At 36.3% G+C, this 19785-nt stretch overlaps 1 protein-coding gene across 6 annotated transcripts in view; it reads right to left on the bottom strand.

The window, feature by feature from the left end:
- LOC137283503 (netrin receptor UNC5C-like) overlaps positions 1-19785 on the bottom strand; it is a 352179-nt gene that overhangs the window by 41816 nt on the left and 290578 nt on the right. For all 6 annotated transcript variants that reach the window (XM_067815037.1, XM_067815043.1, XM_067815041.1 and 3 more), the window contains 3 exons: positions 13842-13945; positions 5192-5369; positions 3187-3354 (listed from right to left, as the gene is read on the bottom strand). In XM_067815037.1, the coding sequence (XP_067671138.1) occupies positions 3187-3354; positions 5192-5369; positions 13842-13945 (450 nt within the window). The remainder of the gene's footprint in view (positions 1-3186; positions 3355-5191; positions 5370-13841; positions 13946-19785) is intronic.

A 19785-nucleotide genomic window follows, 5' to 3' on the forward strand; every position in this document is an offset into this window, starting at 1 on the left:
GGAAGATCCAAAACAATAAGAGGGACGTAGGAAGGCTAATGGAAGTCTCGCCAAAAGCCACTCTAAATTCCATGATGCATTTTTTGGTTCATGCCCCATTGGAACTCCACGTTTATTTCTTTGCACCAGATAGGTGTAAATATGTCTTACAAATGTCCCTTATCCGAACATGCTGACTTGGTGCATGCATGTCATCATATTCCACATGCCACGCATGAGGCTCATAATGTCAGTCACTGGATTGTCTGTTCCAAAATCAATTATTTACTGATTATAAGAGGATAACACTGATTGCCCACAATAACAGATTAACCATCCAGAGACCTGACATTGATACAGGAAGGATACATGATTTGCTTGAAAACAATTTGAAGATGAAAAGTCACTTACACAGCACAGTATACTTTAAATGATTATTTAGCAGATTGTTGGTTACTATTAAATAAGGACTCCTGTACCAACAATTGTAAATTGAAAATATCATGCACTATCACTATGTAAATAATTTACAGATTCTAAACGGAACATATTTCAAAAGGAATGATAAAATGTATCTCTCTGGAACTAAAATTAATATGATTTCATGCTTTAACATGTGATTAGTAGAATGTGAATTAGTGTTTCAGAAATTATTAATCACACAAAATCGTTTTAAACTAAATGATGATCTATCTACATTTCAGGTCCCAAGGAAGGAAGCTGGATGTAGTTTGAACTCAGATAATACATCTTAGCACTAGTTATACATCAAGCAACCTAGTTTAGAAAATATCCAGAAAATGCTACTTTCCTGAGGACACATATCATGATATTCCTAATAGATATTAACCAACATCTTCAATCACAACCCTGACTGCATTCTCCTGTAGAACATTTATTTATCAACATATATGCCACTTACATCAAATTTCAGTCATTAATCACATTTCCCTTTTTTCCATTTCAAAATGTATATGTTAGGACATTTTTCTTTTTCAGCAAAACATTAATATCATGATACTGTTTGACAATTCATTCAACGTATCTCTGATCTTTACTTCAAAAAGTCTTTCTGAATTAATTTAAAAAAAAGATGGGTGTCTAAGTTTGCAGACAAACATCAGGTAGTGTGACCTTTCCCCAACCTTTTATCTGTTCGAGCAAACAGTAAGATACAATTAGTTGCTTGGAGAGTAGTACAAAGATGTCCACACTATTTAATGTCACCAGCGTATCTTAATTACTTATTTTCAGTTGCTAGTTTCTGCAAGATCTCAAAGGAAAGTGGTTAACTGAATGTAATCAGAATACATGTAATGTACTATAATGAAGTATTGTCAAAGACTACCCCAGTGCACTCTGGGAGCTGATCAAAATGGCAGGTCAGAAAGTTGGAGCCTCACACTTAATCTGTAGTCAGCATGTCGGACAACCTGCAAGCATGCCAAATGATTCCATTTTCACCTAAAATTTTCCTAAGTGGCTATCCTGTTCTTGACACTTGTGATGCAATGTTTCAGTCCTGAGGATTGTGATCTGCTACAGAATGGCGCCAGTTAGGTGTCAGACATATTTTTTTTGTCTGCATATTCCCTGGACATGAAGTGATTGTTCGTCAACATGCAACGGATTCTGTCAGTAATCCTCAAGATATCAAATCTTTAGTTAAAAATACAGTCAGAGTAATTTGATTTTGAAAAATTTGCAAGTAAATTGGAAATTCTTCATTTGAGTTAAAGAATTAAACATTTTCCAAACTCTCTTCTCAAGTTGCAGCACTCAAAGTTTGAAATTCATCAAGGGCAGGCAGTGAAAATGTTTAAACATCTGTTACTTTTAAACATGGAGTCTACAGATTTCTTTAAACTCACAAAATAATCTTTCCATGAAAATGTATTTTTCCATTACGTTTGCATGTATTCACCAGAGAAAAGGTTTCCTGCGTTTAATTACATAAAAAGCAAAAATCTAGTGTAAACATTTTAACAAAGTGCCACTTTTGTTTAAATTTCTGACTCACATTATCCTGATAACTAGTTTTTCATATAGATTATCAAGTAATCCTCTAAAAAATACAAATGCAAAATAACCTTGATATTTCTAAACTATTATCTTCCCCAAAGTCAAACTACCCTCGGTCTGTTTGGGAACAAACAGTTTTAGAATGGGATATTGACAAGGGGACAACACAGGGCCAACATCTGTAATGCAGCTCTGCATCTGCTTGCTGCATCAAAATACATGTGTACTGCTTGGCAGACAACTGAGTTCATTTCTGGTGCAGGCACACCATTGCTTAAGAAGATATCATGTTATCTCTGTACTTTCATTAACAAATTATTTAAGAATGGGGGATTCTGATATTATATTTGCATTAAGTTGATTCTTCTGATCAATTTTTCATATGTCATGACTGCTGGTGAGCATTGGTCTGGGTCTGTTTACAAGTATGCAGTTTGGCTGCAGCATAATTCATTACCTACTCTCTAACCTTAGGGAAATGGTAGTATGTAACCTGGTTTTTGGCCCATTGATTGATTGGCAGGGTTCATGCAGAAAACACCACATGTCTAATACTGGGATTAACAGATAAAGCATTTTGATGACTTAATTTTATGTTTATCCTCTCATTGCCTGGTAACAGTTTTATTATTCTGTATTTCTTTTAAAGTGCATGTTTTGTTGCATATTTTTTACTGCAAAATGAGTTGAAACTAATTGATCCCACCATCGATGATTACAGCTATTTACAAGTAATGCCACTGAACTAAGGAAAAGGCTTGGTCCACAACCTATAATTGATCTTACAATTGATAATTATGTAAAGTGATCTATTGATTGTCACAACTGGATGCAGACAATTACATCATTAGACAGTGTTTATAAGCTGAACCTTTCTTAATGACATTCGGCTCTTTTTGTTTGAAGAATACATTTTTTAATGGCAGCAGTAATATTAAAATATCATGACAGAATGATTTCTCAGTTGCCATGTGTGACTGGTTCTCCGTCAGACTTAATCTTCCTGATGAAGACTAGAGGGAGATACTTGTGTTAGGGTTTGCATCATCTGCAAACAAGAGAGCCATTCTCTTAAGTAACCCCTACCACGTGACATTCTCCTCAATGGGATACAAACTAGAATGGACACACTCCTACTAACTATTGAGTTAAACTAGACAGCTATGGAGGATGCTGTCTTCTCACCTGGACAAATGGCAGTGCAGGAACTCTGCTGTACAGCTTCCCCACCGCAGATGTTGCCGCCGTTCAGGGGGGCGGGGTTGGTGCAGGTGCGAGTACGGCGCTGCTTTCCCTTGCCACACTTTGCCGAACAGTCTGTCCATGAACTCCACGTTGACCAACCGCCATTCACTGTGAAGAGATAAGTAAACTTGTAGACAGTTCATATCTCTCTTGCAGCTTTCTAAATGCTTGGGTGTACTTATTTCAGGAATCAAACCGTATCTGTAACCATAACCGCCCTGAAGAAAACACATCACCAACTAAGCTATTCATCTCCCTTACTGAAATTCACTTACTCCCCATTACATTAAGACCACATACTTAAATACTCATAAACATTAACACGAAAAACAACATAATTCCTTGAGAAGAATCATGATTTATCGAAACATATCCAAGTTCCATGAAATAACTTCTGAAAAGCATTAAGTTCATTTGGTAGATATATTCTGATATGTTACACATGTCAGGTAAAGGGACTGGGTAAACATCTCTTAAAGAATTATGACTAGGTACGCCCAAACTACACTCTATATTTATGGAATAGAACCAAGTCATTAAGTGTGACAGTTGACTGCACTAACCACTTTACCAGTGTTCTCCATCAGTCACAAAGGGTGGTATAAACATGATAAAGCTTCCTATCTCACATGTTTTCCTTTCACCAAAGTGGGCACTGCCACCTCTCAACGCTCTTACAAACTACAGTATCAAACACCCATGTTTACACAAATTTCACATCCGAAACCTCAAATAAGGAAAACAATTGATAATCTTTGTACCGCCTGAGTCTTGAGTCTTTCTTCCATTTCAAAGATTGTTCACACAGAATCCATCTTCGACAGCAGATTATGATAACATATTTCATAGGAAATACAAAAAAAAATGACAGTCAAGATTAAGGTTTTCTGTGAGCATGGTCACCACCCATAGCCTGTGTTTTGCTATCACCCTTTAGCCATCTCTGGTTAAGTCTCACTTATAAACAAATTCATGATAAATGCTAGGCTCTATATTGCCAAAATACATCACCAAGGCTTTTTTTGCCTTTTTATCAGTTTTGGCCCTTGAACATTAAAACATTCGGACAAGCTGAGGCGTCACATGACGCAATTTATCTCTTCTCTTTTGTAAACAATGGAAGGCAAAAAATCCCAGTAATTTCACTCTCTGTGGCAGAATGTGGATTAAACATATCATTCAAGGTTCCTGACAGTAATGGTGTTGAGCCGAAGAGAAGGAACATACTTGGGGGAATTATTCCAGTGTCGATTTCAAGATTTGGTAAACATTTTTCAATTTTATAGTTTTCATTAACTTCACCCAACAAGTTGACATTATTTACTGTCAGTTACAAATCTTTCACACTGCGGTTCAATACAAAGGAATATAAAACAAATAATGAAAAATAAACATTCTTTAATAGAATTACAGAATACAAAAGTATACTTTTGCATTAAAACTTTCCATCCAAGAACTAATAAAACTGACAAATGTGTTTTTCATGTGGAAATGATTTGTGACCAAGCAGAAGAATGTTTACTACAAATAGTTGACAGATTCTGGTGTAATACATACTGACTGTCACTCAGTCAAGTTTCAAGTAGCTTCACATTTCATAAGAATGTACTTAAAGTATTTATAAAGAAACCTTTTAACTAAACACATCACTTTGTGTCTGGAGCATGCAGATAACAATGTCTTCTGTGATGCTGATGTTGATGATACCAAAATAATGGGATCAACATGAGCCACGTGTTCAAGGACTCTTGTTAATTAGCACTGCAGAATTTAATCAGAGTCTTGGTCAGCTGTAAATGAAAATGGTGGACAGACAAAAAGTCTCACTAAGTCGATTAGTGGTGACAAAACACGACAAAGATGTGACAATTGGGGACATATAATTATATTCTCAGAGTCTGATGATTCCAAAAGAGTCCTAAAGTCAGGTTTCTGGGTGTCTTACCATAGACGGTTAATACGGCAGATTCACTGAGGCGCCGACTTGCAGGATTGGTGGCACCACAAGTATAGTTGCCCGTGTCTTTAAGACGAGCCTGGCTGATGAGCAGGCTGCCTTCGCTCGATATGATGAAATTCATTTCCTTCGTGTTGATCTGTATCCCGTCTTTCAGCCAAAAAACCTGCAAGATCAACAAGATTAATTAAATCTACTAAATGTCACACTTATAGTCTCAAAGGACCCCAGACAAATTGAATTATTTCCACAACTTTGTCTACTTACTCCATGCCAAACATTATTGATCTCCAAATGTTTCAAGCAATCGTCTCAATGGCCAATATATTCAGCCTCACACAGTCTGGGAGCAGTGTTAAAGGGGACCACTGATAAGAAAAATAAATGGTCTCTGGCATCTTCAACTGATTTGAGATTTAATCATTTCCTTCCACAAAGCCTCTTTATGTGAATAACATAATTGATTTCAATAGGATTTATATCTTACCCACTGTTACGGATCATACATATACATGTTGCACTCTAATCAAGAGCTCAATATTTTGTTTCTGTGTCAGAAATTTTAGCTATTCTTCTGACAAGATAATTCTAAACATTAGTTTCTTTCAAATATAAATAGAACAGAAGTTAAATCACATAACTTCTGATTCATTACATTACTGACATTTTCAAATAATAATGTAGACATTAATCTGCAAATGTTTTTTAAAACTATTTTAGATGTCTAGCTTGTCTGACAATTCCCACGATATGCAATGGTAAAAAAGTGTTAGCTATGTCAATATAATCGTCTGCTACCAGTTCCCTTAGGAACACTTCAACATGTCTTCAGTAAATGGGTCTCTGAAATCACAAATCCAATTACCCATACGTAAATTACTTAGTCATTATTCAACAGGAACCATCTTCATATGTTTATGGAGCACTTAGCTATTATCTCCCATGATTGTGGATTTGAATCTCCAAATAATGACCAATGGTTTGTCAGCACCAATGTCGCTAATGTTGTTTTCTACCTAAATGTGTTAATATTTACCAATGTTCATGGGAGGAGAAGCAGCAAAAATCTCCCCATACAGGGAATCAAACCTGTTTATCAGTGTGAAGAACAAGCACACACTTTAACCACATGGCTACCCTACTGCCTCCTTAATCCAAATGGTTGATGGATATGACCTGTGTTACTGCACGTTCACACACCACATGATGCTGAAACACCATGATATAACACAAATGCTTTTCAAAGCAATGCACAACACAACTCTCTCCAGAGCATTTTATCCTAGTCCGTTTTCACTTCTGTCAGTCCCTTTCCTCCCTCCATTAATATCCCCCACCCCCCACCCCCAACTGCTTCAACACCATGGCACAACCTACACCTGCACATAAACTTTCCAAGAATACCACCCAAACCCTAACTTTACCCTTAATTCAAAGCCAGCAACAATCAGGTGCACAATATCAAAGGAATCCCCCTTCAAAATAAGTCCCATATCTTAAAATGATTTCTAGGCTTTATAGGCACGTTTCATATATCTTTTATCCTTTTTAAAAAATGAATGACCCTTAACTGTGACCTTGATGTGCATCAGCCGCCTGTAACTTTGAAATGGCAAACTGTGATGACAGTATTACATCATGAAAGTGTTCTTAGTGGAAAAACACTTTGGCTTCAATTTCACCTTATAAACAACACCTTTTCACTGCTTCCTCTCTTCACAGATGTTACTGGGATAATGAAGAATTAATTGCCTTTAACAAAAGCTTATGAAAACTTGTGAGGTCCTATTACAAGCCTGCATTACTATTTGCTTTAGAGCAGATATGAGTGGCAATTCAAACCTGCTTACATCTAATTACTGAACTCTTAAATTGCAACCATTATATTTTTCTTAGCAGCTCAGCTGTTTCTAAGTTAAGTACACAAGCTCTTACCAAATTAACTATTTACATTTGTTTATGTAAACATAATATGCACTCGACTGACTGTTCAAAGCATTGAATAAATTATGCAAGTACAAAATCTACACTTCTTCCATATCGACACTTTGATAATAAATCTTGACTGTCAACCATTATTATATTTCAGCTATTGAAAGTATAAAGCATTGTTGTCTATTTCTCTCCTTTGACGAGATTAAATACACTTCAGTAATACCTCAAGAGATTTATTTCTGGGCAGATTATTGAAAACATCAACATTTCTTCATATGATACACGTAATTACTTATAAATTTCATTTCTCCTGTTGTTGATGGAATACCAACAAAACTCATGGTCTTATAAAACTACTTTTTATACTACAAAATATTATAAATATATTTTAAACTTGTAAAATAAAAAAGAAAATCTAGATTCAATGTGTCTAGGGGTTTTCTGTTTCCATTCGGAAATGTCTGAGCAGTATTCTAAAACCACTGATCATACAATCCAGGTGTGACCATACAAAGACTTAACAAGTCATCCCAGTGGCCTCGTTAGCCATATCATTTGCTTATTGATATAGGTATATCACAAATGAAACCTACACCTGTTAGGGCAGGGGCAATAGCTAACACTGGAAATGGAATTAACTTCAATCAATTCCTGGGGTGCAGTCATGTTGACACTGACTTTAGACATTATCAGAAAACCACCAGGGGTCAAGTACACAATTAACTCTTTAATAGATGTTAAACTTACTGTGGTATGCGATTATATGTGGGTTTTCAAAGCAGGCATTTTCAGTAAACTACTGAAAAACAATATCATCGCTAAAAATTTTCCCTGAAAGCTTTAACATAGTACCAATGTTCTAAAAAAGGATTCAAGTACTAAACAATGTATGAAGTACCTTTCTATTACAGACAGGAGCATAAGTCATTAGTAAATATTAGCACAAACAACACATTCAAATTTCAAAGTTCAAAGTTCAACTTCCATTCCGAAATTTCCCTTAAAGCTTGAAACATTTTACATCTTTTCACATCAATTCACCAATTTTGACATTGCCAAATTTTAGATTTTGGTATCACATCATAAAATATATATCCTTTTAAGAAATTTTATGAAGTGCAATTAAGTATCACCAGTTGTATATTTGGACAATAAAAAGTGAACTGGCTGCATGATTCTTGCCAAATAAAGTTTGTGTTTTCAAGTTTATTGGTAACTTTCTCCAACCGAAGGCATGTATCTGTCAGGGGTGCCCACCACACCTGTTCCTCCTGTCCCGGCTGCCAGCCCAACATGACACACACACACCAGTTTTGTACAGGAGAGATTGGATGGGAAATGGATTAGATTGAGGAAATGTTGGTCTAAGGGACCAAATGTGGTGCTAAAATTATTTTAAGAGGTTCAATTTTCTCCGTTTTTCAAGCAAATAAATCTTGGGAATTTTTTTTGACCAGCCACCTTAGAAAATTCCAGGAGTCCCTGAATGTAAAATGAACTGACACATTTGCTCTGAATACAGTAGTAAAGGAAAATGTTTAGAATTTAAATGAAAACAAAGGAGAAGGTGTATAAATTCAGTAGGAATACATAGGAAAATAAGTTAAAAAAACAAGTGTTCAGCAAAATAATAACTTTTGATATCAAATTTTTTTTTCTTCTTTTCAGTATTTAATGAGCTATTAAAGATGAATTACTAAAATGGCAGCCTTTATCAGCCATTTGAGTGGTTGAAATGATTTTCTCCACAGGACTAAACATAAACGCAAAACCCATGCCATTAAATCTCCCATAATATCTGCCTGTAAATATATGTCACTCAGCTCCAAAATTTTTAAAACATATTTTCCACCAATATTATCCATTTATCATGGTGAATGGAATCTCCTCATTCAATATTTTTCCATTCAGACAAGAAACAACTTGTTGTTAGGTACACTTTTCAACAGGGCACCATATTTGAATCTCATACCTACTGTGAAAGGCTTTTATTTCCTTCACTATGAATAGGCTTTTAACTTACCCATGTATGCTCAGCATGAAGGGATTGAGATGTATACAGAGGTTTTCAGTAAGTCTATTCCTTTATAACAAGTATTTAAAAACTTTTAAAACAAATATCAGTGAAAAAATGTTAAGGTATCCGAACAATTAACGTTTTGGGATAATGGAAATGCATGTTAATATCTAATTTTCACCTTGTTGCATGAATTGAGGAAGCTTTTTTTTTATCTAAAAACAATCCTTTTTTATAGACTGAACAACTACCTTCCTAACGCTACTTACATATAACATCTTGGTAGTGAACCTGAAAAGACTCAATCCACACTGGTTGTCAGAATATTTTATATTCGCTTAGAACTACATTTCAGAATTATCTATCATTTTCAGTGTTTAAATTTAGAAAGGAAGTGTCAAAGAAATAAATAAAGAAGATAGCTGGAATTTATCTCCACTACTGCCTGAAGCCATGCTGAGACCTGTCCAACAAAACATACTTTTTAATCTCGGCCATGTTTTTGATGGAATATTTATGGATATATGCTGTCATATTTCTGTTAAGAAATCCAGTCTTATCTCAAAAATTAAAAAAAGAATTAAATTTACATCCCACACAATTTGATAAAATAACTTTTAAGCCCCATTTTTGTAGAAGTTAAATGTGTGGCATTCTTTTATGACTTTTCACTTGAATTAACGCTTAATCATACTGTAGTCGGCTAGCTGCTACCAGAAAAATCACCTAAATGATATTAGACTTTGAACATTTGCCACAGTGTTCTTCCAGTTAGGCTGTAACATATTAAAGGTGATATTAATTGTTACTCTGAACACATAATATAACCATCAAAACTGTTAAGGTTGCATCTCTTAGTGTTCAATGAAAATATACTCAGAAACTTGTCATCTGAGGATGAACCCTGGACGAACATCAGATAATCTCTGCACCCCTTCTCCCTAACAAAACTAAGATCAAGCTACAAAGACTGCAGAATCCATTATGATACATGGTTTTAACACATTCTAATCTTGGAACTCTACCCAAAATATCAGTTTTCCAATAATGAATATTTTCTTTCATGTTGTCCTTCACAATGGTCTCCAACGTCTACACTCAATCCTTCCTCCATGATCGCTGATCAATTGACATTTCGCCTGTCTTCTACCTGACGGTTGTAACAGCCAGGTATTTATCACAAGGAGGAGGACAATATACACCTGGATTCCAAAATATCATTAGGACAGGTAAACGAAGAAGGTAGCATTTTACACGCCATTTGATATGACCTATTGTAATGTAACTATGGCCATATGACACTTCTGTTACGGATGATGGACACTTCATAAGTTATCTACGAAATTCTGTATTGTATACTATGGGAACGAACACATCTACCTGTGCACCTGGTCGTTAATTATCAAGGTAAGCTAGGGGAGGGTGCAAATTGACAGCTGACATTGATGTTTGTGCTTTAAGTAAGTTTTAAACATTGAAGGCAGTTAATGCCTGTTCTAAGTCCAACATCACTCACCACCTGAATAACCAAACCCCAAACCAACTGCTCATTTGGGGTTAGACAGGGGTTAGATTAGGGGACTGTGTGGAAGAGAAGTGATAGTCAGTGTGTGACATGTGTATATCTACGTTCCAAACCTTGTGTAAGATCAACATGGGAATTGAAAGCAAAGCTTACCGCCCACATCATTAACAGTGGCAAACAGTCATGGTTACTCATTGTGTTCAGTACAAACTTGTACCTTGTACAAAGATTTGAACTACTTCAGCATGTTTAGTTTATATTTAATTCCAAACTGACTTATGTGTATTTAGTCCCAGAACTAACTGCACAGAGCAGTGAACTTCAATATTTTAGATTGGTTCAGCAGTTAACTAAACTAGAATATTCATTTTATAACAAATTAGTAAAACAACAACTGCTCCATGACTAAAATGGTGGAAAGTTCACTAAAATGCACGGTTTCAATAACCTCATACAGATAACCATTAAAACTTTAAAGTATTTCAAAACACACAAATTGCAAATATCAGTCTTCAGATCCGTTTCATGTAGACATTTCACAAAAACAATATTTCTTACCAAATTTTCAAGAAATCTCATCTTGAAACTTGCATTGTCCCACATTTGGTTTTGCAGAAAAAAATCTGATTAGTTTCCATTAGTTGTGTAGAATGTACCCCTGTCAAGCCAATCTGTCATCTTGTCATCAAGAACTTCATGAAAGCTTAAAACATGCATGATCCTGGAGTTTTTATACCCTTAGCCAAGTAAAACACAACAACTAGTGAGCTTCCCCATTTTATGGGGGAGTGAAACTTTGCAATATCCTATTGTTTCCTTGCTAATTCCTAACTAGCTCAGGCTGGAGGGGACATTCAGAGCAATAAAACATAGTGATGTGACTCACAAGCCATAAAAATATTTGCACAAAGAAAAATATGAAAAGACTTGTAAGGGTTTAATTAATCATTATTATTGTTTTCTGACTGATGCTCTTTGCTTAACAAAAGATAACCAAATCAATTATTTATTTTTATGTGAAGATATAGTCCATCATTAGTCTTGCTTTAATGAAGTTTTTTTTATTTCTTGCCTTGCATATTAGCTTTGTAGCAAAGAGGAACCCTACGTAGTCAATCTAAACACAATATCCATACTATGTCAGTGCTGTGAATGTCACAAGAGAGCATGCAGTTTCATGACAGGGTGTTTCTAATTCATACCAGCAACTATTTCAGACTGATCACCGGGAATCACAGATTAACTCCAAGACTTGTCACAATATTTAAACAACAAAATGTTTTCCATCCCATTCACAGGGATTGGTTTGCCTGAAATTGTTCTCAACCCAAACTGTAATTACAAGCCTGATACAACACAACCAAGTGTGTCCAAACTTCCTTTTACATAATGTTCAATTTTCAGCTGATAATCACAACAAAACACATCACACAAAGAAGTCGCCAGCAATCTGGAATGGTTTTTCAAATATCACATGATTTGTATATGCATGAATAATAGATATGTTCACCCATCAGCCACAGCCATGATAGGTCCCTGAAAGGCATTCAGTAATAATCTTTTTCAGTTTACCGATTAACTTGCTGGAGTAAAGAATTAAAAAAAAACCATGATTTTGTAAAATTGAAATTGATTCTTTTGCCAATCTATTCTATGTCTGTACAGTTTGAAACAGCATTGACATCCTTGTAAAATCATTTCAATAAGCATAATGTCTCACACTTTTATGAATACAGATATTCAGAATCATATACATGAAAACTTCAATTCATCCAAGTACAACAAAGCACTATTTTTGACAACACACAAGTCTATAACTTGAGAGACACTTTCATGCAACTTGAATCTGTTGGCTAAATTTGGAGAGATATTGTGTTTATGGAGGAGCAGAGCACGAGAGAAGTATGAGGAGTTATTGTGGAGATGCAGTATAAAAAATTGAGCTGACCACTCCCATAGAGAGGCATGATGGACTGTAAGGACTGGTTCATATACAAGCAATACAAGCTGGAATGACCTCCAATACATGGATCTAGCATGCTCCCTCCACCAGCACTAAGAGTAGAAGTTTTGGAAAAGATTTCTCTTTCCCTCTGAATGTAAATTATCAGCCAAATTCCTAAGATAATACAGAGAGGCAGTGTTTCATCTCCAAGTTATATTCAATGTCTGGGCCTATACCACTAAATACATACTCTTTATTCATAAAGAAATTAATTTTGATCCCAAACTCATTGACCCGTAGCTGAGAAATATTTTTCCTAATTGATTGCAGGAGTATTTTCCAGATTCTTGCAGTAAAGGTATGACTAAGGACTCCGGGCTGCAGATGGGCTAATGTGTGGTAATACATGAGTCTCAACACACAGAGAGAGTCTCAACACACAGAGAGGATGCATCATGAACGTTGTTTTACTACATCATCGCCACAGTTAACTTGCAGACGGCATAAAAGCTAGAGGCCTGATAGAGAGGCAAGATGGTGTGTTTGTGCTGGGTCTTGATAAGATTTATGATTCTGCTCCAAGACAAATATGCAAAATAATTAAAAGAAGAATGCAGGCAAGGGACAGACAAGAATTACAATAGTGTAAGGCTCCATAAAGAGCAGAGAAGCACAATCTGCCCTCACATCTGCACAACATATTCTCTTTCTGTTTCCCACAGTCAAGACTTCGGTCTTCCATACTGACTGGATTCTGCATCAGATAACATCTACCCTGCATGTTCAACTCTGAAGACCCCTAGTCAATCTCTCAACTACGAATATTTTCACTTTGATCTCAACTAGTTTAGACAGGAAGGAAGGTTTATGTTTTGTAAAAATTTTCCATCAAAACCCCATGTCTGGGGCCATTTCCCATGTGACTCTGAATGGCAAATGTTTAAGATTTTGTCTTGGATGTCTGTCTGCCTTCCCGATATCTACAGATACCATATCTCTATATCAAAACATACTCTATTGTTTTGAAATCTATTAACAATATCTGTAGAAGAACTGTTCAAAATATATTCCTTTAATACATTATGAAAAATTTCATGCTATATTGTTTGCCTCACGCTTACCGAAAATGTAAGTAATGTGTCTTTAAATGGGAAATGTTATATGAAGTTCAATACATATTTCCTTTCATGTTTCTCTGATTGTGATTTGACCATACCTGTGGCAATGGCTTTCCGTCTGGTGGTAGACACTGCAACTCAGCAGATGATTCGATCTCCACATTCATGCTCATTGGCTCCCTTTGGAAGCGCTTTTTCAAATCTGAAAATAATCATAATGACAAAATAAATCTAAATATAGAGCACAAAAATCATGAGCATAAATTTCCTGTCATGATGTCAAAGGTCAACACTAAGCTTGATTTTTTTTTTCAAAACAGATTCATCTGGACAGGATGAAAGAAAATCACTGATGCCACGAGGCGTTTAACAGACACATCCTCAATAACAATGTGTTCAAACTAGAAGCGTATGACCGTTACCATATTCACTGTTTTTAGCACCCTGACCTACGTCTAACCAAATCTTCAATCAATTTAAGTGAACCCTGGCTGAGACTGAAAAGGCTGCATTGTGTACAGATTACAAAATCTAACTGCTGCCAAATAGTTTGAATATTCCTGGGTGCCGCAGTAAACAATAAACTTACAAATTAGAAACTGTCAACAGAAACATAAAAAAGTTCATTCGCTATCCCTTGATCTCTGAAAGCCAGTTCAGTTGTTGTGAATGGCTTTAAAAAGCACCTAATTTGCATGATTTCTAAATGCCTGGTGCCTGTGGTATGTCAAATACGGTAGTCCAAATATCAGTGATGAGGTAACTTTCACTTTCTTACCTACTTACTTATAATGACAGATGCAATATTTATGAGGATGAAATGTGCTTCCATTTATTCCGCTGAGTAATATATAAAAAAAACCAGTTGTGTTCATTCCTATCAAATGGTGCAGACCGAGTCATCCTTCAGAGACGTTCTTTTCACGTCTCACCTACTACATAAATTCCATCTCTGTCTCACAATTCCCTGGTCCAAAAACACATATTTCTTAAATATTACATCAACCATGCAAAACCTTGTCATTTACATAGTCTCATCCTAAATAACAAAAACAACAATATTTTATAAATGTATGCAATAAGTTGTGCTGAAAATATCATGTATGTATATAATATAAGTTTCATGTTCCATAGTTAATGATTTGGTAATCAGAAAATATCATTTTTTGAGCAATAAAATACTGGAAGTATTACTAACAGATGCACATATCTGCACATTTCACATTTCTTCAAGTTTTGCTGATGCTTTACTGTCTGCGGCCTGATTCACACCACAACAGCAATGCAGACAAAATATCTGCAGAGCAACATAGCCCTTGTTTTTACTCAGTAAAGAGTCAAGTGTAGTTTGTTGTAATGAAAATGACATGGTATATCCACCATGAAGGAATTCAGGTGATATTGATGTTAGCCATGACTGGGCAATAGGTTCAAAAAACGTTGAAGAAGAATGGTTCTTATCTGTAATTTTTTAAATTCATGACTAGCCCAGTAGCCTGCGACAACTAAACTGTATGGAGGGCATGGAGGGAGGACAAATTCCAATTGTCCTCTTTGACCTATATATGTGAACCAGTTCTATAATTCTGAACCAGTTCTAGCCGCCAATTGCATGAAACCTAATAAAACTGACAGAAAATGTAAAATATATATTTGTTTTCCTCAAGCTGAACTAGCAACAAACTCAGAGACTTGTAATATTCAGCAAGGTGTTTTGGGACATTACTATGGCCCACTGTGATATGACTAAAACAGCATCAAATCTTACTCATTCATTCACAAACAAATATTTTACACCGAAATTCGTGAATCAGCTCCACATCAACATGGAGATAATGGGTCTCCTCAAATATTTGAGAAACTTCAAATGTAACGGTAAAAAGTAGAATATTAACAAGGTAAATCAATACAAATCAATCAATCAACCAAAATATCCATGTTTGGAACTATTAGTGATAATGCCACAAACATCCTTCAGGTGTGATAGATTTCCTTCCTCAAAGTATCACAGTCACAACCCATCAGTACACCACCATATCCTTGGTTGTTACCAGCACTAAATCATTGATCGTCAGTTCAAAATTACTTCAAGAAAGCTTTAAAACTCAAGAATTTAATATCCAAACATTTATAAAAGCATAGATTCTCATATATTATTCACAAAGCTGCAATATCATTACATCATTAACAAAGATGATTTTATTCCAGCTTTAACCTCCAAGCTGATTGACTCTTGTACAAACATGTCCCTATGGAATGTTTCAAAGCCACCACGATAACCCTTTCCGTTTACTGAAAAAATTTCTGATGTTAAACAAGTGTAACATTGCTTTTATTTCAAATAAATTTCTCTTACAAGGTCCACTCTTGGGAGCTTGCAAAACAAACAAAATTTCTTGTTTATTTTCTAATCATGAGCCAATTGCATTATTTCCATGGCTGGCAATGACTCAGATCAAATGGGCTGTAAATACATGGAAAACAACTGGCATTTCCATCTCTCTGTGATGCTGGTACATGTCAACCTGTACTCTTACATGCCAGAAATTAACAAGCATCCTTCCCTTTGAAAATGTAGGCTAAACACATGCATTATCAAAGTTACAAAATCTGACTTTCTTTGCCCACAAAATACAATATTTTTAATGTTTTGTTAGTCATTTCTTGAATTAATCTATGAAGTATTTTTAAATTATGAAGGACATTTTTGTAAAAAATGTGCATAATGAATCCCAAACACACAACTTGTATAACATCAAAGAATATCTGTCACATCTTATAAAATCAAATTATTCCTGGAATAATCCAGATGATAAAAAACGCCATATCATCGTTTTCAATTCCCATAAATACACCAGTAATGCACCAGTAATGCACTATCATCAGTTTTATTCAGAATGAAATTGACGAGCCTTCCCTTTGTTGTCAGATAGACATTTCTGCAATGTGTGTCAGTGTCTGACAAATGAAAGAGGTAGGTATACACCAGCTCAATAATGCAGGAGAGACCCAGTTCTTTTCATCTCCTCTATAATCAGGCCGCACAAAGGGAGGCTGCTGAACATTGTATCACAAGCCAGTCATTACACTTCAATCATGCAGACTGTATCATTAGAAAATCCCATCTTTCAGCAAGTCAGTTACAGCTGTGATTAAAGCACACTTGATAAACACAGATCTACATAGACAAGCTGGGTGGAGTTTTTACACATCTCCTGAACAAAACACTAATCCCTGAAGAAGGCAGACATTCCCTGTAACGATAGTACTTCTCAAGGGAGTTAACCATACACACACTATCACAGGTGCCCACTATAAATTATACGTGTCACAGTAATAGATGGTATGTATAAAAGAATATCACACCATAAGGGGCAGTTTCTGCTGTTCATGTGAAAAATGTAGCCTGTTAATTCTATTCACAATCCACATGGGATAAAAAAGGAAAGATTTATAACATACAAAAAAAACTTTGAAGTCAACAGCTAAACAATTTTTTTAATTTTTTTTTTTATGTATCAGGTATGAACGAATGTTGTGAAAGTCTGGAAAATACATTGACATGTGCTGACAATGGACACTGGCTGGAAATAATGTAGTGTTGTGTCCCGTGAGGGATCTAAATCATAAAGGAATTGATGTGTCTCTGTCATGATCTCTGATGTGTACTTTCTGAAGGATTATCAATAAATTTGGACTTGTTTTATGTGAATCCAGATGAGATGCGAGTCATTTCCATATACATCTCGCCATAAAGCCAGCCACCATGGGAAATATCCGCAGGAATGGATGGGTAGAGACAATCAATTATCGTGTGACTTGCTGGAGATTACTGGACCAAGAAGGTGATAACTCCCAGTGATTACTGGATAGAACGGAGGAGGGTGAGGACATGTGTCACATACATGAAGTCACGCGGGGGAGGGGAGCCAGCAGGTGGAGGGTTGGGGTGGCAAGGACAGCCAGGTGGAGCAGGGGTTTGGCTGGAGAAGTGATTAAAGTAGACAGATAGATAGGTAGGAAAGTAGATAGTAGGCACTGTTGAGAAGGTAGGGAGGCAGAAACATGGATTGGTGGGAACAAGTACGTACATACATACATATATAGCATAAAATCTACAGGAATGTTGGTGTGCAGATTGGTAGGGAGAGGACAGTTAATAGGTAAGTGAATGAGGTCTTTTGCAGCTATAAAAGAGATGTGCAATATGGAAGGTGAGATGTTGCTAAACGTCGACAGAAGGATAGGTTCAGATGGCAGAAAGGTGGTAAGGAGAATAATTGAACAACTATAAGAAAAGAGTAAGACAACCTACAGCATGAATCTCAGCTCCAATACACTGTCTGTAAAATCCTATTGATGAGTCTCTCCCGGAACAATCAAGAAAGCAAGTCAAGCATACAACAGAGCAAAGCAATCAATCTTCCACACAAAGAACCATGAATTTATGACCACATCAGTCCATGTCTGTTTCAGCAAGTTACAAAATCCACTAATGCCTGAGCTGAAATCCTGTTTCTGAGTCAGAACCAGAGATACCGAATACCAGCATGGATCATTCTTGGGACCTGTTGCTGTGAGCCCTGGTCTAAATAGGTGTAATGACCTGGAAGCTTCAGCTGGGCCCCAGGACCACGGTTGAAACAGAAGCAAGGTATATAATCAACCCATGAACTACCGACCCTATTCAGTTACCCAGTCCTCATCTACCAAATCCCTATATTCTCTGAAGTTTCATTCCAATTCCAGCTAAGGACTGTAATCAAGGAATCAGATGCACCAACACACAATGTAATTTGGTTTGCCTTTTCTTGCTCAAACACTGACATATCGAGTGTACATAGGGTGCTACAAGCCTGGTATCGACACAGCCCTCTACTATCAACGCTACACCTTCATTGCAGTCTATGCTGCCTTGGGCTTGCGAGCCGATTAAATTAGGCAGAAGACTGTTGAGGAAATTGATCATTGAGAAGACTCCACTTCATCCATAACAATACCCACAGTCTGATCGATTTGCCAATAATCCTTGATCCGCCCCTTGTCCAGAGCTGATGTTTACCTCTTATACTTACATAAACATCCGATTACTTGCCCTTTGATTCTGCCAATCTTCCTGTGAGGATCGATACAAATTCCATGTGATACTTGAGGAAGTTAAATTGACAAATACAGTTAGGAAAACAGAGCTGAAGGAAGCAGACATTCCATCATATGGAGTGTTTCAGAGCTGTGGCAATCAACAGGCGAGAATTGAGCTCATCGACTTTAGGAAAGATCCGTTAAAGAAGCCAACAGATCTCAGCAGATTTGAAACACTTCTTTCAGTGTTGGCTGAATCTCCTGACAGACGTTGCAATCAAAGTCTACCGATACACAGAGCTTCGTGCAGTAGTGGTTGTGATTTCCTCACTGATCAATTTGTCAATTGAAACAAATACCCAGTAATATGGTTGAGTACTTTGTCTCTGAGAATCATTGAGTCACTGTAGATTTATTGGAACAGCCAACTGATTGGCCGTGTCTGTGTCAATTCTCGGCACAACAATTGCAATACACTTGTAGCGTTCACAGAAGCTATTGGAAAAAGGGGCACTAGTCACTTGCCATGAATCCACCAGTGTCAAACCACATTCAGATAAATCAATGGGATAAGCAGTCAATGTTCCTTTAATTTTATTTATCCAACATCCAACAGGGTCTTTTAATCAAAGTGTCACAGATGCCATGGGCTGAGGAGAGCTTTATAAGTCAGTGGCATGTCTGGGAACTTTGTTCTTGTCTAACAAGATGGATTTGGCAATCTGCTGAGATACAGAAACAAAACGAATAGAAAACAGACTGATATATTAGGAAGCCTGAAATGTCCCAGAAGACAAAAAACTTAAATGTATGGATGTTTGAAAGGCATGTTGAATGAGGTAGAGACTACGAAAGAGTGGCTAGGTTTTGTCTACAACTTATTTGAAATGTTTGAAAGTACTGCCTGAAGTAGATAAACCACAAGCCAAAGTACTGGAATACCACTGCCTCCTCACACAT

The sequence above is a fragment of the Haliotis asinina genome, chromosome 5 (genome assembly GCF_037392515.1).
Source record: "Haliotis asinina isolate JCU_RB_2024 chromosome 5, JCU_Hal_asi_v2, whole genome shotgun sequence".
NCBI lineage: Eukaryota > Metazoa > Mollusca > Gastropoda > Lepetellida > Haliotidae > Haliotis > Haliotis asinina.